Source organism: Lissotriton vulgaris, chromosome 2_1, assembly GCF_964263255.1.
Source record: "Lissotriton vulgaris chromosome 2_1, aLisVul1.2, whole genome shotgun sequence".
NCBI lineage: Eukaryota > Metazoa > Chordata > Amphibia > Caudata > Salamandridae > Lissotriton > Lissotriton vulgaris.
The window spans coordinates 821,828,364-821,849,070 of NC_141687.1; the positions used below are offsets into that span (position 1 = coordinate 821,828,364).

At 45.4% G+C, this 20,707-nt stretch overlaps 1 protein-coding gene across 1 annotated transcript in view; it reads right to left on the reverse strand.

Annotated features, from left to right (window-relative positions):
- CERKL (CERK like autophagy regulator) overlaps positions 1 to 20,707 on the reverse strand; it is a 593,964-nt gene that overhangs the window by 416,734 nt on the left and 156,523 nt on the right. Inside the window, exon 3 of the mRNA XM_086956224.1 lies at positions 16,749 to 16,880. Coding sequence (XP_086812350.1) covers positions 16,749 to 16,880 — 132 coding nt within the window. The remainder of the gene's footprint in view (positions 1 to 16,748; positions 16,881 to 20,707) is intronic.

The window sequence follows — 20,707 nt, forward strand, 5'->3', positions numbered from 1 at the left end:
ATACAATGCTCCCTATCGGCTCTGACTATTGATCACTGTGAAGCAGGCTCTTTCACCATCATCACAGGACCCCAAACCTCTCTCTCAGGCATTCTCGTATACAGACCCCCAGGTAGGATGTATGACTTTACTACTAGCCTGATAGAAGCCACTGCATACCAAGTGATTAGGAAAAGCAGATTCCTGGTACTTGGTGATATGAATGTTCACTTTGATGACCCTCTTGATATGGAAGCAAAAGACATTAGGTCAGAACTCCATTCTCTACAGCTCGACCTTATCAACCAAGGTTCCACTCATAGACATGGTCACCTCTTAGACCCTATCTTTTGAAACAACTCCGGAGTACATTCTACTTCCCCGATTCCGGTCCCCTGGTCCGATCATTCCATCATTCCCTTCTTCGTACAGCTTTCTGAGGCTGATACTAAAAAGGATTCTGAGCACCGCTACCGGCGTCGGAAGTGGAAACTTTTCTCTCAGGAAACTTTTAATGAGTTACTTGAATCAGGAGGTCCCTTAGGAGGCACATATTGTGATACAGCTTACAATCATCTGCAGAACCGTATTTTAAGAGCCCTTGACAAAACCGCTCCTATTCAGAGTGGGAAAAATGCTAAAAACGCTAGAAAAACTGCCCAGTGGTACACCTCTGAACTTCAGACGATTAAATCTGCTTGTAAAAAATTAGAGCGCGAATGGCGTGCTAACTTGTGCCCTATTATTAAAACACAATACAAAAAAATGCAAAAGGAGTACTATAAAAAAATACGTACCTCCAAAGCCGTGCACTACAAAACCCGTATTGATGATGCAGAAAACTCCTCTAGGGAGCTCTTTAAAATCTTTAAGGAGATTTCTGTACTCTCTAATGACAATATGTCCTGTAACGACTCTGTGGAAACCTGCAACAAAATTGCAAAATACTTCGCTGGGAAAATCACTGACATTTATGCCAACTTTTCTGGTAACTTGACCTCTAGCCATGATTTTAAGGAAAACATTGGGGCTAGTTCTACAGAGCCCTGCTTACACTGTTTTTCGGTTCCCCCCTCTGAAACACTGGTAAAAGTCTGCAAAAGTGTCAAATCAGGCTCCCCCCGGGACCCGGCCCCCCCGAAAGTACTTACTGCTAGCTTAGAGGTACTGGAACCCTTTTTTAGACACATAATCCAATTATCCTTCTCTTCAGCCTCCCTCCCGGGAGATTGGAAGAAAGCAATAGTGCTGCCAATAAAAAAGAAACCCAATGTAAGCCAAGACATACTGGAAAATTTACGACCCATTTCTCTCCTTCCTTACCTTGCGAAAGTGACTGAAAAATTAGCCAACATCCAACTCATGGATCACTTAGAATCCAATAAATCCCTGCACAGCTCCCAATCTGGCTTCCGCAAGAACTACTCAACGGAAACAGCCCTCCTGAGAGCGACCGAAACTCTGCGGGCTGGAGCTGACGAAGGTCACACAATGGCACTTATTATGCTGGACCTCAGCGCTGCGTTTGACACTGTGGCACACTCCATCTTGCTACAGTGTCTGAGCAAAGCCGGGGTCACCAAGGAGGCATTAGGTTGGATAAAAGCCTTCCTTACTGACGGCAGTTTCCAGGTTCAGAGAAGCACGTTTCTCTCTAACAGCATAGCCTTAGAGCAGGGGGTGCTTCAGGGCTCTGCCCTGAGCCCCACCCTGTTCAACCTGTATATGGCCCCGCTGGCTGATGTGGTCCAATCGTACGGCATAAAATTAGTATCTTTTGCCGACGATACTCAACTGCTCATCTCCCTATCACAGGCACCCACTTTAGCAGCTGCCAATTTCAAAACCTGCATGCAGGAGCTTGCAGGCTGGATGAACCAACACTGCCTGAAGCTCAATGGTTCAAAAACTGAGGTCCTAGTGATAGGGGGTAATGATGCTAGTTGGACTCAGGAATGGTGGCCTCCTTGTCTGGGTCCTCTACCTATCCCTTGCAAGGAGGCTAAGAACCTGGGGGTCTGGGTTGATCCCAAACTCTCCTTTGAGAGCCACTGCACACCAAGTGAAGTCCTTTGAGAGCCACGTTAATAAAGTAGTAGGGAACTGTTTTGGGGTATTGAAGACCCTAAATCGTACTCTGGACCTTCTTCCTCTTGAGGCCAGACGTACCATGACCCAAGCATTAGTCACCTCCCGTATTGACTACGGTAATGTGCTGTTATTGGGGACAACAGAAAAGAATATTAGAAGGTTGCAGGTCCTTCAAAACACGACAGCACGGCTAGTACTCAAACTCCCCAAAAGAACTGCATCTAAACCTACTTTGGCTGCTCTTCATTGGCTCCCTATAAAAAAGAGGATCCTGTTTAAAGCGCTTCTAATCTGCTACAGGATAACCTCGCTGAAAGCCCCTGAATACCTGAAGGATCTTGCCATCCCTTATGTGCCCAATAGAGCACTTCGCTCCACGGGCATGGGTCTTCTTAAAGTTCCTCGTATATAGAAGGCCAGAATGGGAGGCCGCTCCTTTCGTGTGTTGGCTGCCAACCACTGGAACTCCCTCCCAACGAACATTAGATTAGCGGAGTCTGAAACAACTTTTAGGAAACTCTTAAAAACCCACCTGTTTACCCTTTAGCTCTTCACTCCATCTTGCTGCTCTCTCCACAGCGCGGGGACACGCCGGGATGGCGTCACCAGGCGCTCTACAAACTCCTTTATTATTATTAAATATGGTACTTTTACGGGAAACGTAAAAAAAAAATAAGTTGTTATAAACAATATACTCATGCCTGGCTTCTAACGAATAATGTCAAGTCAAGAGATGTAAATATTCAACTGTCCAATGAGCTGGAACAGACCAATAATAATTTTGAATTCAATACCATAGTACCTCTAAGATACCACCAATATTTATAAGAGTCTAGAACAGAATAGCAACTAAATAGAAAATGATTAGACACTGTTGGACTGTATAGATACTAAGACATCAGAGACCTCTTGTCCTGTAATCAGTAAACATGACTTAGTACTGGGGACATTGGTCCTAATATCTTCACTGATGAGTGGCCAGAAGAATGTATGCCTATATTCACACATTTCATCAACTGCTCCTTCAAAACTGGATCCTTCTCATTGACACAAGGCTACAAATCCACAGTTAAAAAAAGGCCTCTATGGACCAGAATTACTACCCAATATATTGCCATTGTGGCTAAAGATATAAATGAAAGCTGTCAAAATACAATTTCAAACATTTTCAAACACACCTCAAGTGTCTTGGCTGAAAAGTAGTTAGAGTTGAGGTATAACAGAGGCACGTAACCTGCCCTCCTTAATGTCTAATTTTCCATCTTAGTCATCATAGATAAAAAATACTCCGTAATGCAGGTGTTGCTGTATCTCTGTCATTTTGGATCTTCTTCCCCGCCCAATCATACTCTCCAAAACGAAAGTTGTGGTGTAGGTAGTGGAGTTTTTAGATCATTCTTTGCCTATTTTTAATGGCAGATTGTCGAGAATCTGGGTGGGTGTGTCAACAAATACATGAAACCACAAAAAGATATGGTGATAAATTTGATAGAATCTACTTAATACATCAACTTAGGACTTTAATCTTTATTTGAGAATATAATATATTGGCCTTGAAAGATTCGTCCTTAGTAATTTACATGCTTCATCATAGGCTTTCTCAAAGCATCCTGGTAAGATGATACCAGCAGGGTGGACTCAACCCCAGTTTAAGAGCGTTCTTTATAGAGAAACAACTGGATAGTAGCAGAATCTGAGTAAATACTAAAAATACCTTGAGATAAACCTCAGGGATTTCCTTTTATTCAGAGGTACCTCAGGTATGATTAAAAATAAGTTGCTGGATGACTATTGGTATAGAGGTCCAATCACCCTAAATTAGCCAACATGTTTCTGCCCATGAAAGTGCCTAGAAGATCAAGGGCATTCATTAGGGCTCAAAGGATCTCTGCTTCCATATTAACTCATAATCATGCATATGCAGGACAAGGAATTTCTTACCTCAACACTTTCTCTAATAAGGGCCTAGGAAAAAATAAAAGTAGCAATGATAAACTGTGCATATTGTACAGTGGCAAATTCATGCAACTTTCATAAATGATAGTGTAAATGCACTCCTAGAAGTGGCACACTTGTGACACAGCACTGCAAACGTAAAATCACTGAACATGCGATGGTGAGATGAGACGTAGACACATGTTACTCCTTACCCTAACTTTACTCTATTCTGACTTTATTGTCTGGTCAAGGGAGCCCCCTCAGTAGTCACACACTTTGTAAATAAAACATTTGTATGGTATATGGAAAGAAAGGTTGGTGTACATAGTTGATGCTATGGGAATCAGTAAATTAAGAATTAACAAAATTCAAGATGCTTCAATCCACCTCAGGCAGCCATCATTCTTACGGGCCTGGAGGACTTATCAGGTTTCAGACAGAAGTTTCCCATTTGTTATCCATGGAAAAGCTCTACTAAGACTGGTTCTATAAAAATAAAATACAGAATCATTGTGTATCTGGAGACATACCGTGTTCCTATAATATTCTCAAAGCGGCAATTACGACCAAGGACATAAATCAAGTTTTAAAGAGACCACTATATTTTGTTCTCCACCTTGTGACTGGTGAAACAAGTTAGTCAGTGACCGCCTCTCAAGTCAAGATGATGCCCTGAATATGCGTTCATGCTTTACTTATATATAAACTTTAAGACAATTGAGGCCTTATGAATTTCGCTCTACAGAACACCGGTCATATCCATTGAGAGGTCAGCTTTAATTAAAACAAGCCCTGAAGAAGTCCCCTGCGTGGGACGAAACGCGTCAGCTGTGTGGTACTCCAATTTTGCTGAATAAAGATTGAAAATCCATAAAATGAAAATCATCGTTTGAAACTTATTGTAATATTAATTTGGACATTATTGTTTGTGGTGCACCTTAGCTGTTGTTGAAACTTAATGCAAGACATATCACTATAGGCGGTCTTGGATAAAGAATTGCTGAAGCCACTTAGTTTTAGGCTTTGGGAAGCAACATATTGAGAGTAGACAAAACTTCAGATGTTTCAGTAATAATTTAGCAATCGATTCAAGTACCAAAAGCATTGATGGCAGTGAGTCACGCACTCCTGAGTCTCCCTGGATGATTACACTCAATGCACATCACTATCAAAAATAACCACAGAGAAAAATTGATATATGTCGTATACTAAGATAACGGATATTGCAACTGTGTACTTTTAAAGTAATATGGTTACAAATGACCTGGCGGCAACATGAATCTCCAAAGCACCCTTGGCAATAAAAGTCATATCGCTCAGTATCAGGCCTTAACAAACCTTTCGCTGTGCAGAAACCACAAAAAAGTGGTTAGTACACCCTTTGTCAAGAGGAGGGCCTTTCAGAATGACCTACTTGTCCTCAGATGTTTCAGCTGTGGAGTAACAAAACTTGAGGTGGCCTCCCTGCAAAGTACATGGAGGGGGACCCCCACACTCTGGATACAGTCAGGAGCTCTAAGGCTGGGGGCCTGCTGCCCATGCACAGTCTCGAAGGCGCCCCCCTGGGACCTCGGGCCTCCCCGCACAGCAGGGATTGAGGGGGCTATTATTACACCACTGTGTTCCAGCTGTAATTAACACAAACACCGAAGACGTGTCAGTGCTTAAGAGAGGGGGCTGGGCACCAGATGTGTGCCAATGTGTCATCAAACACATCTCAAGTGACATGGCAGAGCAGCAGTAGGATTTCAGGCATAACAATAGCATGTACCTTGCCCTCTTGTTGTCTAATCTTACATCTAGACTTGATTGATGAAGATTCCTGTTGGACTAGACCCTTTCTGCAGGGTCATCCCCAAACGTGTTGCCTTCACTCCTCTATTTTTGATGAATTGCTGCTAACCAGTGATAAAGTGATTGTGCTCTCTCCTTCTAACATGGTAGAATTGGCTTATACCTATTTGGCATATTCAATTTACTTGCATATCCCTAGAAAAGTGGCACTACATTTGCCCAGCGCCTGTAAATTAAATGCTATCAGTATGCCTGCAGCCCTGATTGTGCCACTGACTTAAGTTGCCCCTTTGAAAACGTGTCTCAGGCCTGCTATTGAGGCATGTGTGCAGTTTTAAACTTCTATTTTGACCTGGCAAAATAAACTTTTTGCCAGGCCCAAACCTTCCTTTTTAATATAGGTTACCCCAAGGGAAGGCCCTGGACAGCCTAGAGAGCAAGGTGCAGTGTATTTAAATGGTTGGGCATATACTTTTAAATTTTGCATGTCCTGGTACTCAAAAACTCTTAAACATGTTTTTCACTGCTGCAAGGAATACCTCTCCCATAGGATAACATGGGAGTTGCCCAATTGCATTTAACAAGCTGTAATTTTCAAATGAGGAGAAGTAACCAGTTCATACTTGGTGTCTTTGGAACTGTAATGCAAATTCTTTACTTATGGCAAAGTCAGATAGATTTTTAGCTACAATTTTGAAAATGTCACTTTTAAAAAGTTGTACAAAAGGGGGTGGTGATGGACGGAGCATCTGAATCAATCAAACACTCACACCCAGTCAAAAGATCTGGGTTTAATCCATCACTTTCTTTAGGCAACTCTGCCACCCCAGTTCAGACATGGCTATATGCAAATCAGTCTGACCCTGTGCCTCATGGGAACAGTCCAGCCCGAACTGCCAAGCCATGTCTTCCCTGGACCGGAAACAAGCTTCCGAGGACCGGTTTCTGGCATTCCTGCCGTCTTCAGCCTGGCTTGCTTGAATCCAGTGGCAAAGTGAGCAAGGGACTCATGTCTGAGCATACCCTGCCACACTTGTGGCGGCCAAAAGCGGTACAAAAGGGGGTGGTGATGGACGGAGCATCTGAATCAATCAAATCCTCACACCCAGTCAAAAGATCTGGGTTTAATCCATCACCGTTCTTTAGCCCACTCTGCCACCCCAGTTCAGAAATGGCTATATGCAAATCAGTCTGACTCTGTGCCTCATGGGAACAGTCCAGCCCGAACTGCCAAGCCATGTCTTCCCTGGACCGCAAACAAGCTTCCGAGGACCGGTTTCTGGCATTCCAGCCGTCTTCAGCACGGCTTGCTTGAATCCAGTGGCAAAGTGAGCAAGGGACTCACGTATGAGCATACCCTGCCACACTTGTGGCGGCCAAAAGCGGTACAAAAGGGGGTGGTGATGGACAGAGCATCTGAATCAATGAAACACTCACACCCAGTCAAAAGATCTGGGTTTAATCCATCACCGTTCTTTAGCCCACTCTGCCACCCCAGTTCAGACATGGATATATGCAAATCAGTCTGACCCTGTGCTTCATGGGAACAGTCCAGCCCGAACTGCCAAGCCATGTCTTCCCTGGACCGGAAACAAGCTTCTGGGGACCGGTTTCTGGCATTCCAGCCGTCTTCAGCCCGGCTTGCTTGAATCCAGTGGCAAAGTGAGCAAGGGACTCACGTCTGAGCATACCCTGCCACACTTGTGGCGGCCAAAAACGGTACAAAAGGGGGTGGTGATGGACGGAGCATCTGAATCAATCAAACACTCGCACCCAGTCAAAAGATCTGGGTTTAATCCATCACTGTTCTTTAGCCCACTCTGCCACCCCAGTTCAGACATGGCTATATGCAAATCAGTCTGACCCGGTGCCTCATGGGAACAGTCCAGCCCGAACTGCCAAGCCATGTCTTCCCTGGACCGGAAACAAGCTTCCGAGGACCGGTTTCTGGCATTCCTGCCGTCTTCAGCCTGGCTTGCTTGAATCCAGTGGCAAAGTGAGCAAGGGACTCATGTCTGAGCATACCCTGCCACACTTGTGGCGGCCAAAAGTGGTACAAAAGGGGGTGGTGATGGACAGAGCATCTGAATCAATCAAATCCTCACACCCAGTCAAAAGATCTGGGTTTAATCCATCACCGTTCTTTAGCCCACTCTGCCACCCCAGTTCAGAAATGGCTATATGCAAATCAGTCTGACTCTGTGCCTCATGGGAACAGTCCAGCCCGAACTGCCAAGCCATGTCTTCCCTGGACCGGAAACAAGCTTCCGAGGACCGGTTTCTGGCATTCCAGCCGTCTTCAGCACGGCTTGCTTGAATCCAGTGGCAAAGTGAGCAAGGGACTCACGTCTGAGCATACCCTGCCACACTTGTGGCGGCCAAAAGCGGTACAAAAGGGGGTGGTGATGGACGGAGCACCTGAATCAATGAAACACACCCAGTCAAAAGATCTGCGTTTAATCCATCACCGTTCTTTAGCCCACTCTGCCACCTCAGTTCAGAAATGGCTATATGCAAATCAGTCTGACTCTGTGCCTCATGGGAACAGTCCAGCCCGAACTGCCAAGCCATGTCTTCCCTGGACCGGAAACAAGCTTCCGAGGACCGGTTTCTGGCATTCCAGCCGTCTTCAGCCTGGCTTGCTTGAATCCAGTGGCAAAGTGAGCAAGGGACTCATGTCTGAGCATACCCTGCCACACTTGTGGCGGCCAAAAGCGGTACAAAAGGGGGTGGTGATGGACGGAGCATCTGAATCAATCAAATCCTCACACCCAGTCAAAAGATCTGGGTTTAATCCATCACCGTTCTTTAGCCCACTCTGCCACCCCAGTTCAGAAATGGCTATATGCAAATCAGTCTGACTCTGTGCCTCATGGGAACAGTCCAGCCCGAACTGCCAAGCCATGTCTTCCCTGGACCGCAAACAAGCTTCCGAGGACCGGTTTCTGGCATTCCAGCCGTCTTCAGCACGGCTTGCTTGAATCCAGTGGCAAAGTGAGCAAGGGACTCACGTATGAGCATACCCTGCCACACTTGTGGCGGCCAAAAGCGGTACAAAAGGGGGTGGTGATGGACGGAGCATCTGAATCAATCAAACACTCGCACCCAGTCAAAAGATCTGGGTTTAATCCATCACTGTTCTTTAGCCCACTCTGCCACCCCAGTTCAGACATGGCTATATGCAAATCAGTCTGACCCGGTGCCTCATGGGAACAGTCCAGCCCGAACTGCCAAGCCATGTCTTCCCTGGACCGGAAACAAGCTTCCGAGGACCGGTTTCTGGCATTCCTGCCATCTTCAGCCTGGCTTGCTTGAATCCAGTGGCAAAGTGAGCAAGGGACTCATGTCTGAGCATACCCTGCTACACTTGTGGCGGCCAAAAGTGGTACAAAAGGGGGTGGTGATGGACAGAGCATCTGAATCAATCAAATCCTCACACCCAGTCAAAAGATCTGGGTTTAATCCATCACCGTTCTTTAGCCCACTCTGCCACCCCAGTTCAGAAATGGCTATATGCAAATCAGTCTGACTCTGTGCCTCATGGGAACAGTCCAGCCCGAACTGCCAAGCCATGTCTTCCCTGGACCGGAAACAAGCTTCCGAGGACCGGTTTCTGGCATTCCAGCCGTCTTCAGCACGGCTTGCTTGAATCCAGTGGCAAAGTGAGCAAGGGACTCACGTCTGAGCATACCCTGCCACACTTGTGGCGGCCAAAAGCGGTACAAAAGGGGGTGGTGATGGACGGAGCACCTGAATCAATGAAACACACCCAGTCAAAAGATCTGGGTTTAATCCATCACCGTTCTTTAGCCCACTCTGCCACCTCAGTTCAGACATGGCTATATGCAAATCAGTCTGACCCTGTGCCTCATGGGAACAGTCCAGCCCGAACTGCCAAGCCATGTCTTCCCTGGACCGGAAACAAGCTTCTGAGGACCGGTTTCTGGCATTCCAGCCGTCTTCAGCCTGGCTTGCTTGAATCCAGTGGCAAAGTGAGCAAGGGACTCACGTCTGAGCATACCCTGCCACAGCCGTTTTAGTGCCCGCAGCCTGTCCCTGGGTCACAATACTGGGTGTACTTTAAAGTTGGGCTTTGTGTAGTCCTCCTAGAAAGCCACACACAGTAGAGAGCTTGGGTGTGCTTGAAGGGGCCATACCAGGCAGGATGGGAGGGCGGAGATGAGCACAGCCCTACTTACACTTGAACAGGCTGTGTCCTGCCTCCACACAAAGGGCAACATCACAAAACAAAATAATGTATGCATCCCGTTCAATCATTTGTGTGTCTTTTGCTTTCTTACCCTAAGTGTACCAGGTACACCCAGATGTGGGTCTTGGACTCACTGTGCCAGTGGATTCAAGCTAGCCTTGCTGATATGGGGTGATACCCCAAAACCGGTCCCAGGATGGTTGTTTCTGGTCCAGGCAGGACCTGGCTTGGCATTTCGGGCTGGAATGTTTCCATGAGGAGCAGAGTTAAGACTAATTTGCATATGGCTGGATTTAAACTGGGGTGGCATGGTGAGCAAACGAAAAATGGATTTAACTCAGATCTCTAGACTGGGGGTGAAGGTTTGATTTGTTTCACATTCCGTCCATTATTTGTCTTTTGCTTTCTTGCCCTAAGTGCCCTGGATATGCCCAGACGTAGGTCACCGACACATTGTGCCACTGGATTCAAGCTAGCCTAGCTGATCAGGGGTGTTCACCGAAACCAGTCCCAGAATGCTTGTTTCTGGTCCAGGGAGGACCTCGCTTGTCAGTCGGGATGAACTGTTCCCGTGAGGAGCAGGGTCAGGACTGGTTTGCATAAGGCAGGGTTTCATTGGGGGTGGCATGGTGAGCAAAAGAATGAAGAGGAACCTTTGCCAAGGAGAAGAGCAGGAGAGCTGTGAGGAGGAGTACTGCCCCTTTGCTCTGTGTTGTGTGGAGTTGGCCTGCAGTTGCTGCTCCTTCCAAGGAAATGAAAAAGTCTAGATCTTTGCTGAGAAACCAGCTTTAAGAAAAAATCTGCAAGGGCCTGTATGTGCTGGCCTCCTGTTCTGAAGTCTCAGGGACACAAAGCCTTCACCCCCGCTCCCCTGAACTCTATTACTGAGAGTTCTGACCTGCCTGGAGCTACCTATTCCCGTTTCGGGCCTCTGGAGGTTGTTCCTGCTGTTGAGAGGTGGAGGCAACTTGAAAAATGCAAGAAAAACTATCTCGGACATGGTCAGCGCCGCTGCTGTGACGCCGTGACCTGCACCGAGGCCAGGGGCACAGCATGTGAAGTGCATGATGCACTGCCCTGCCTGCACCGCAGCTCCAACGCATTTTGACGCCTGCAGGTATTGCATTCCCAACGCCAATGTTCGCATCAACTCCGTCATCGCCAGCGCCTGCATCCTGTTATTGCAGTGCCAATAACAGCCGAGGGTGACTCCACAAACTCGCTGACTTTGCATCATCACTAGAACCGACGCCTCATGGCCTACACAACCGACTTCCCCTGTCCTCGCGGACACGACACCTCACGTCCCTTGTGGCAGCCAGGAAGCTGGCCTCAACCATGGCACCGACGCCTCACCTCCACATCGTCATAGACTTCATCATCCAAAATTACTGTTTGTTTGGGGGTCTGGGTGACTCCGTGACCGACGCCGCGCACCTCACAGTCGGCATCGTACTTTGGATTTATGCAGTCACGACGTTGTCTTATTATTTTGGAAGTAACTGGTTTTAAGTGCTATTCTACTACCTGTATGTTGGGTTTTTGTCATTTTGATCTTGTTGAGTTTCGATAAAGATACTTTATTTTTCTAAACTGGTGTGGTGTCCATTTGGGGTGTTATTACTGTGTGTTTTGAGTACAAATACTATACGCATTGCCTTTGGGATAAGCCTGTCTGCTCGTGCCAAGCTACCAAGGGGGTGAGCAGGGGTTATCTAAAGTGTGTATCCCCCTTACCCTGAATAGAAGCAAGGGGCCCTACTTGGACAAAGGTGCATACCTCTGCCAATGAGAGACCACCAGTTCTAACAGTGCTATTTTCACTTAAATATTTAAAATTACATATCCCTGGATCTACTGACTGGATTTTTGTAATTTTGATATTGGTTTATTTATTAACATATATTCTATTATTCTAATTTGGTCTGGGATCATTTTGGTGTAATGTTTTTATTTATTTAACGTTTGAAAAGTTGCACAAATACTTTACACAATGTCTCTAAGTTAAGCCTGAGCAGAGGTTAATTTGGGGTTTTCTTGTGACCTCATCATGACAAGGATTGCAGTTGCTGCTTGAGTAGGGTTTCTCCCACCTCAACCAGTAACCCAATTTCTTACAAGTACTACCCTGCGTAATTTGATGAGTGGAGTGTAGCAGGACATTGAGCAAAGGATGGCTCAGTACTGCTGATGGAAAAACATGTTTATGGAGGAAGGAATGGGCTTTTGTCAATATTATATCTACTCTTTTCTCCATAGTGACTTTCCCAGTTTACTTTTGCATCTTGGAAACCATGGTTTGCAAAGGTAGAGAATTGGCATTTTTACGTTCATTCCAAACCTAAGCAAAGAAACACAGAGATATTACTGAACCCCTAAAGACCTATATTGTCTGACTAGGTCAATATTAATCAATCACAGTAAATAAGCAGCCAATAGTCACCACATATTTTGAGAGCCTCCTTAGGATTGAGCAAAGTCCTACTTATTGAATGGATATAATTTGTCTGATGACAAATCAAGGATTTTCAATACTTTAATCAGTATTTAAAAATGTATCTTGAAAGCCCAGGGCCCATAAAAATCACCAAGTCAAGTCAAGTCATAGAATTTATATAGCGCACTACATACCCAGAGGGTCTCAAGGCGCTTAGGGAGGGGAGGAGGATTACTTGTCAAATATCCACGTTTTAAGTTGCTTTCTGAATGCCAGGTGGTTCTGGGTAAGGCGAAGGTTAGTGGGAAGTGAGTTCCATGTTTTAGCTGCCAGGTATGAGAAGGATCTACCTTCCATGGTGGTCTTGTTGATGCGAGGTACAGTGGTGAGGGCTTGGCTGGAAGATCGTAGTTGGCGGGAGGGGGTGTAGAAGGACAGTCGTGAGTTGAGGCATTCTGGTCCGATTTCGTAAAGTGCTTTGTGTGCGTGGGTTAGAAGTCGGAAAGTGATCCTTTTGTTGACGGGTAGCCAGTGGAGGTTTTTCAGGAGACCAGAGATGTGTTCGTTGCGCGGGATGTCTAATATGATCCTGGCTGAGGCGTTTTGGATTCGTTGGAGTTTTTTCTGGAGTTTCGCGGTAGTACCTGCGTAGAGGGTGTTTCCGTAGTCCAGTCGGCTCGTGACCAGAGCATGGGTGACTGTTTTTCTGGTTTCGGTGGGGATCCAGCGAAATGTTTTTTTGAGCATGCGAAGAATGTTGAAGCAGGATGAGGAGACGGCGCTGACTTGTCTGTTCATTGAAAGTGAAGAATCCAGGATAACGCCTAGGTTCCGTGCGTGGTCTGAAAGTCTCCATTTCAAATAAACTTGCTGTGGGTCTTCAAGGGGGTCAGAACACTATTTCTTTCTCAGATATGCACATCATAGATTTCAGCAGAATAATCAGACTGATGAAACTGTGGAGTAAATCTTTAGTAGGCAGCGTATAGCTTTTAAGTAGCTACATGAAAGGAACAGGGTGACTGGTGGAAAGAACAAACTTAGCCATTGTGGTGTCTGTATCTGCCTCTATCTGCTTCTATTGACTGCAGTATCATCTACCTGTTTTTCAATTGGTTGTATGCAGTTAAAGGGAGCCGTTTAGAGTAATGCTCCTCTGCTTGGGGATGCTTTTGGTCTGTTCCTGTGGCAAAGAAACACATCAAAGTCCCATCTGGAAGTAGCAATCAAAGACACCTGTGTTCACACACATATGGGAGGTGGGTTCTGTCCACAAGCAAGACACTGGGGATGGCAGGAAGGCATAATTCAGAAGTTCTGCTTTTTGGAGACTACAAGTAGGAATGAAAGCTGTGCTAATACATAAACTGCGCTAATCATTCCTCAGATGTGTTGTAGCAGCTTGGAAAGAAGAGATGGGCATTTCCCTGTGCTGTGAGGTGGGATAGGCTCAACAGTCCTGCACCGGGAGCTCGCTTGGACAAATTATGCAAAGCAAGAGCAGAAATACACCTTTCAATAAAGGAAGATCCAGAGTCTATGTTCATAGTCATCATTGTTTCTGCAGACTAAGGCTCAATTCAATAAAGCAAAACCAAAGGGGGTGATGGACGGAGTGTTGAACAATGCAAGCACTCACCCCTAGTCAACTGATCTGGGTTAAATCCATCATCATTCTTTAGTTCACTCTGCCACCCCAGTTCAGACATGGCCATATGCAAATCAGTCTGACCCTGTGCCTCATGAGAACAGTCCAGCCCGAACTGCCAAGCCATGTCTTCCCTGGACCGTAAACAAGCATCCTGGGACTGGTTTCTGGCTAATCAGCCGTCATCAGCCAGGCTAGCTTGAATCCAGTGACAAAGTGAGAAAGGGACCACGTCTAGGCATACCCTGCCAACTAAGGGCGAACAAAGCAAAACCAAAGGGGATGATGGACAGAGTGTTGTACAATCCAAGCACTCACCCCCAGTCAACTGATCTGGGTTTAATCCATCATCATTCTTTAGCTCACTCTGCCACCTCAGTTCAGACATGGCCATATGCAAATCAGTCTGACACTGTGCCTCATGGGAACAGTCCAGCCCGAACTGCCAAGCCATGTCTTTCCTGGACCGTAAACAAGCATCCTGGGACCGGTTTCTGGCTAATCAGCCGTCATCAGCCAGGCTAGCTTGAATCCAGTGGCAAAGTGAGCAAGGGACCCGCGCCTGGGCATAAACTGCCAGCTTAGGGTGAACAAAGCAAAACCAAAGGTGATGATGGTCGGGGTGTTGAACAATGCAAGCACTCACCCCCAGTCAACTGATCTGGGTTTAATCCATCATCATTCTTTAGCTCACTCTGCCACCCGAGTTCAGACATGGCCATATGCAAATCAGTCTGACCCTGTGCCTCATGGGAACAGTCCAGCCCGAACTGCCAAGCCATGTAATTTCAATAAAGGAACACTTAGAGGTCTTTTATAATGGCGGGCGGATCGCCACCGCCCGAATGGCGGTGGCGATCCGCCCGCAATTATTCACCGCCAGCCTCCCATTTCCCCCCGCCATATTAGGATGGTGGGGGGACCCCGGCGGTAGGAAAGACCGTCCGTCGGTTTTCCGCCGGTCAAACAGGAGACCGGGCACCGCCATCCATATCATAGTGTTGCCGCCATGGAAAGGCATGTGGAGTCTGCATGTGGGGGTCCGTTGCGGGTCCCCAGGGTGTTCTGGGGTGGGGGTGCACATGGGGGGTACCTATCGTACACCCCTGCATTTGCATGCACAGCATGGCAGGCACCGCGCAGTGCCTGCCACGTTGTGCATGCAAACATTGTGGCGGTTGCTGCTGAAAGCACTGCTCGTTGCAATGTTAAAAATGCGGGATATGCCCGCCAGTGTTGGCAGGCGCATCCTAATTGGATTTGCGGGACCGCCGCACACATAGCGGGCGGTCCCATTTGCTGAAAGGAAAGTCCGCCCGCCATCGTAATAGACCCCTTAGTGTTTATGTTTACAGTCAGCATTGTTACTGCAGACTAAGGCTCAATTCATTGTCAACATCTCAAAAGTAAAATGCGTACCCAGGATGCAGCGCATCTTAAGTGAAAGAAGCAGAGGGCGTGGCCTTACAAGCAGTACAGATCTCCAACCGAACAGTAGTCAAAAGATACATCCAATGGCCCATCAGTCGAAGTCCTTCCTAATATGGAGGAGCCTATTTTTTCTCATAGCAGTATTCTATGATCTGCATTTACAGCACCGCCCAAACGAACTGCTGAGCCAGTTCCTCCACCTTTCAGAGCTGGGTTTGAGAATGGCTGATGTTCTGCTGTATCTCCTGGTGCTGCAAACAGCACCTTTTCCACAGCTCGCGATTCTGTCAATCTGCAGCAAAGCCACTAGCTTCTCGGCCATATATCCTCCTCAACCCACCAGATTCTCTGTTGTATTCCGCTCCTCGCTTTATAGTCGCTAACAGGCCTAATCAACCTGGGACACCAAGCACCCGATGGTCGTTCAAAGCTCCACTGGAGCTCATTGCGTCCCCGCCACCTCAAAGACTGCTCCCCCATGCTCCAGAGTCCAGAGTCCAGACCATTGTATTTTAAGGATTGGAAATATTTTTTCCAAGAATTTCAACCTAACAACCAGAGAGAATTCTAGCAGGCATCTTAATACTTTTTTCACAACTGCGTAGCAGGCATCTTAATACTTTGAACGTTCGAGTGCTGAAGTACTTTGCTATTCAGGTTAAAACCACAAGACCTCTAGAATCACTTGGCTTATGCACAGACCTAACAGATATTGCTTCAAAATGCACACAATACTTTCAAGACATCTACTCAGGGTTTATATATTGTTAAGAATGGCACACGATTGGGAATGAGTCGCACTTAAGAAATTAAATGTATCAAGAAAATGAATTTAAACGAGCAACTCAACCACCAGCTTTCAGAGTTAGCGAAGTGATTCTACGGAACTGAACGTTTCTGTTTAAGCATTGGGCAAACTCGAAAACAAAACACAAACCGTTTTTTAAAATATGGCTATACATTGCCAGATTTGCTTTTGTTTTAGAAATGAGCTGATGATGTGCTTACTAGCAGTGCAGACATTTCAGTAGAAAACTGCTCAACCTTTCCCGGTATTCAGTATAATGCACAAGGACATGAGAAGGTGTGTAACCTGATGTACTGAGCTATATATAGGCACAGAAAGCCCAGCAGGATTACCTGAACATTCAGACTGTCTTTGTTGCTCAGCTACTGGTTTCAAACGCCGTCCATTAATTGAATTTAGAAAAGTAACTTACTTGTAACATCAGTCTGAATGTCGGCAAGCTTAAAGAGAGGTTCAACTTCTTCGGAGTAGACCCTGAAAGCTTCTCGTTTATGGCTTTGCGGGTTAATGATTATTTTTAAAGATTTTGGTCTGTTTGGAAATCCTAAAAAATAAGTTGGACAATGGACATTTGTTAACATTTGATATGCACTGTTTCTCAAATCGTAATAAATTAACAGTACAAAAACCCCTTGGCAATAATTCACAATACAGCACAATAACATATACAGTTTGGCAATGCAGCATAATAATTCTGTCCTGGCACTTGGTGTAAGCTCTAATTTAAAGTGGGTATGCGGTGAGCAAACAGGCACAACCATACCTAATTATACACACAAGACACAAAAGTATAAGAATTGCTTGCTCTGTGGACATCTTCCAGACTGCTCCACTGTCCTGCCACACAGAACACATCAAGGGAAGCCAAGAAGTTTCAAAAGGAAAATACATTTTTACAGAGAAACATGTGGAGTAATTCGGGGAAGCATTGTTATTTGGTGCTTGTGTACCACACAATCTATGGTTGGTAGGGCATCACATGAAAGTGGGAGCCCACACTCCTGGGTTCCAAGACCTGTATTGTGTTGTGGCTACTCACCAAAATAATAAGTGGAGCCAGCCCTGTATATGCCACTCCTATAAACCTTAAATTAGGGATTGAATCTAAATTAAAATGATTTCACAATTTTCAACGCTGCCGTCGGACCGCATCTTCAAGATGCGGTCCGACGGGGAAGCAGCTAGGTAATGCTACGCGGTGTTACCGATCAGGAACAATGTTTCCATAGAAGTGACACCGCCCCCCTCAGAGACCATGAAGTGCTATCAGGCACCCGTAAATATTCATCAATGAGTAAAAACATACGTCAATAAGCAAAAACGTATGTATTCTGAACCACGCATGTTTGTATATTGAGCAGCGTTGAAAATTGTGAAATCATTTTAATTTTAATTTAGATTCAGTCCATAATTTAAGGTTTATACGAGTGGCATATACAGGGTTGGTCCCTGTATGGTCCTGAAGAAAAGCCAGGGGTAGCGTGAAACATGTTGACCATACACTGATCCTACCTTCATAGCAGGTCGGAATACAGTGTTAAACCCCATTTTTAATATACCAACCTAGGAGCAGAATAAACTATTGAGGCCCACTAGCACAGTATTTTTAACCACTTACACCCACTCCACCCCACCACACTTCTGCACCACACATAGTCCTTCACAACTAAGTGCTCCTACGTAATTCGCAAGTCGCAGCACGCCCCTTCTCGTAGAGAACTGGGATGGCCCCAATGATGAAGCATGTCACCGTGGGGAAACCCCGGTGAGTGAGGGGACTCTAGGAAGAAAGCTTTCTTTCTTTTTTGGCTCCACTTATTATTTTGGTGAGTAGCCACAACACAAGACAGGTCTTGGAACCCAGGAGTGTGGGCTCCCACTTTCATATGATGTCCTAGGAAGGCGACCTGCTCTTAAGTTCCTCCTTTTTCCCCCTTGTTATACATGGTATGGCATCACCACATCTTTGGGTAGTTCAAAGGTGATTTTCTAGACGGTTCAGAGCTTTCCAACAAACACCACAGTATTGATTCTGTTCATTCTGTCTCTTTACAGTCTCTGTGTTGCAGAGTGATAGGCCATCTGGCAGCCTCTCAAAGATCTTATCAAAGCTATGCCATTAGGGTGGATGACTCACAGTAGGAGAAGTGAAAAAGAAGTGTCAAATTAAGACGTGTGAGAAGGAGAATGCACCTGGATTCAGGAAGCAGAAGCATTCACAAATCATCATTCACCCCCTGTCATACGGTTTTCCGCTTTCAGTAGGAAACGTTGGGATGGTGCCAGACTAATTCCATGCAACCCCTCAAGATATGTTGTCCTTTAGACCTGACATGATGAATAATAAACAAGAACATTTGCACAAGGTGTGTTAAGGGCTTGTACTGAATGGTCAAGGTGTCTTGATAGTGTACTTACGAAGTGGTATTATAAGCAATCTGGTTTCAGAGAAACTAATCTTGCACTGTCATGCAAGCAAATGTGTGTCAAGAGTCATCCTGTAGAAAAGGGAGCCAACTTTAGAGACGTGTACATGTAAATGTAAGTGTTCCTTCCTGAGCCTAACCTAGCCATTCGAAACCCCAATATGCAGCAGAAACCCCAGTGTTCTGAAAAAGAACAGGACCTACTTCAACGGCCCCTGTTTCCTCAACTCCATGTCACACCCTCTTTAAACCTTCTTAATAAACATTGACTAGCCAGTCCCCTGCCACTCCTCTCCCTCTCTTTGATACAGCTTCCAATCTCATGTGGACTGTTATCTGCCCCCAACCTTGTAAATTAACACACATTTGTGTAATGTGGCAACACATTAAAGGTGTACAATACCATTACTCTATCAACAATCAGCCTTAGGGGAACAATGGTATGGCTCCCATGCTCATTCATCAGTGGGAATGGTGCCATGTTGTAGTCTGGCTCCTCAGTCATGCAAGATCAGAGAGGTGTCATAATGTCATGGTATGGTATGACAAGCACATTACTCCCTGCCTCTTACCTAAAACCCTCCTCTACCCACACTCTTTCCTGATGTGTTTTGCAAGGTGTATAGGAGTGTTACTCATCACAATATGTGAGGTCACATCATTTCTATTTGTGTACCACTCAGGTATACTCATTTGCGCCCACCTTCTTTCACTGTTTGTTGCTTGGAACACTTGTGGAATTTCAACCGGTCCATCAGTAACGCAGTAGACAAAGTTCAATGGAATGGCAACTCATTGCTATCAATAAGGTTTTATAAGCTGTTGCCATTGATCAGGAACACGATGTACGAAATGTACAGAAACCAACCAATAGAACCGATGGAGAGTGATCTCCTGACCTGCTGCTGCAGACACACTGCAACATGAAGTAAGAGTGAAGTTCCACCAGCAAAATAAATGGTACTATTTTGCCAAATCCCAGCAAGTGCCTGTCCCAGGTTTAACCTTGAAGTTATTATTAAAACCTTAATGAGGTGTAAACATCATCATCTTTGTTTCAGTGGGGTTGTTAACCAAAACCTATTGTCCGAAGAGCCCATCATATGTATTCAATAGGTTATGTAGAGCATAGGGTATCTTAGAGGTCAATAAGATGTCATTGGCAAACAAAAGGGCTTCAGATCTTAGCCTGGCCTAGCACAGGTACAACATTTGTGCATGAACTAACCACTTTTACCGCTTTGTTCAAGTACAATTGGGTTTATGATGTCTTAACAAGGAAGATATTTACAACTGCTGTTCTAAAGATGCATCTAACAGTCAAAATCTTGATGTTGCAATTAAATAGGAACTTTTTAAATTTATGTTATGCTGCCACAATCTTTCCTAATTTCAGTAATTTTGTGTTATGCTTTTAACGCGAAATTCAAGAAATTACACTATTATGCCACGTTGTATAATTACATTGCATTTGTGGCAAAAATTTAGACTGAGCGCAAAGGACCTAATCAAACAACCAGAATGTGAGCAGGTGCTGTTTTTGACCATTTTTTTAGCGAGATATGTGTCCTTGCAGCCAAAATGCACACAAGAACGAATTGTGCACCAAAATGTAGCGCCAAATGGTAGTTTTGCATTTTGCGTAATTTCGCACAGACTTTCCAAAATTGTGCAGAAATATACAAATGTGATATTCGCATACCCATTTACATGGAATGTCTTTAAACATCATGACTGGCAATAAAAAAAATCTATGAGGCAGATTTACAAGCCCCTTGCAACACTTTTATGCGGAGTTGTATCACTTTTGTGACACAGTGGCGGCGTAAACAATGCACCACTATGCGAGATATTTACAACATGACGCATCTAGTTAGATGTGTCACGTTGTAAAGCCCTGCGCTACATTATACCTGCGTCAGGTATAATGCATGCAGGGTGGGCG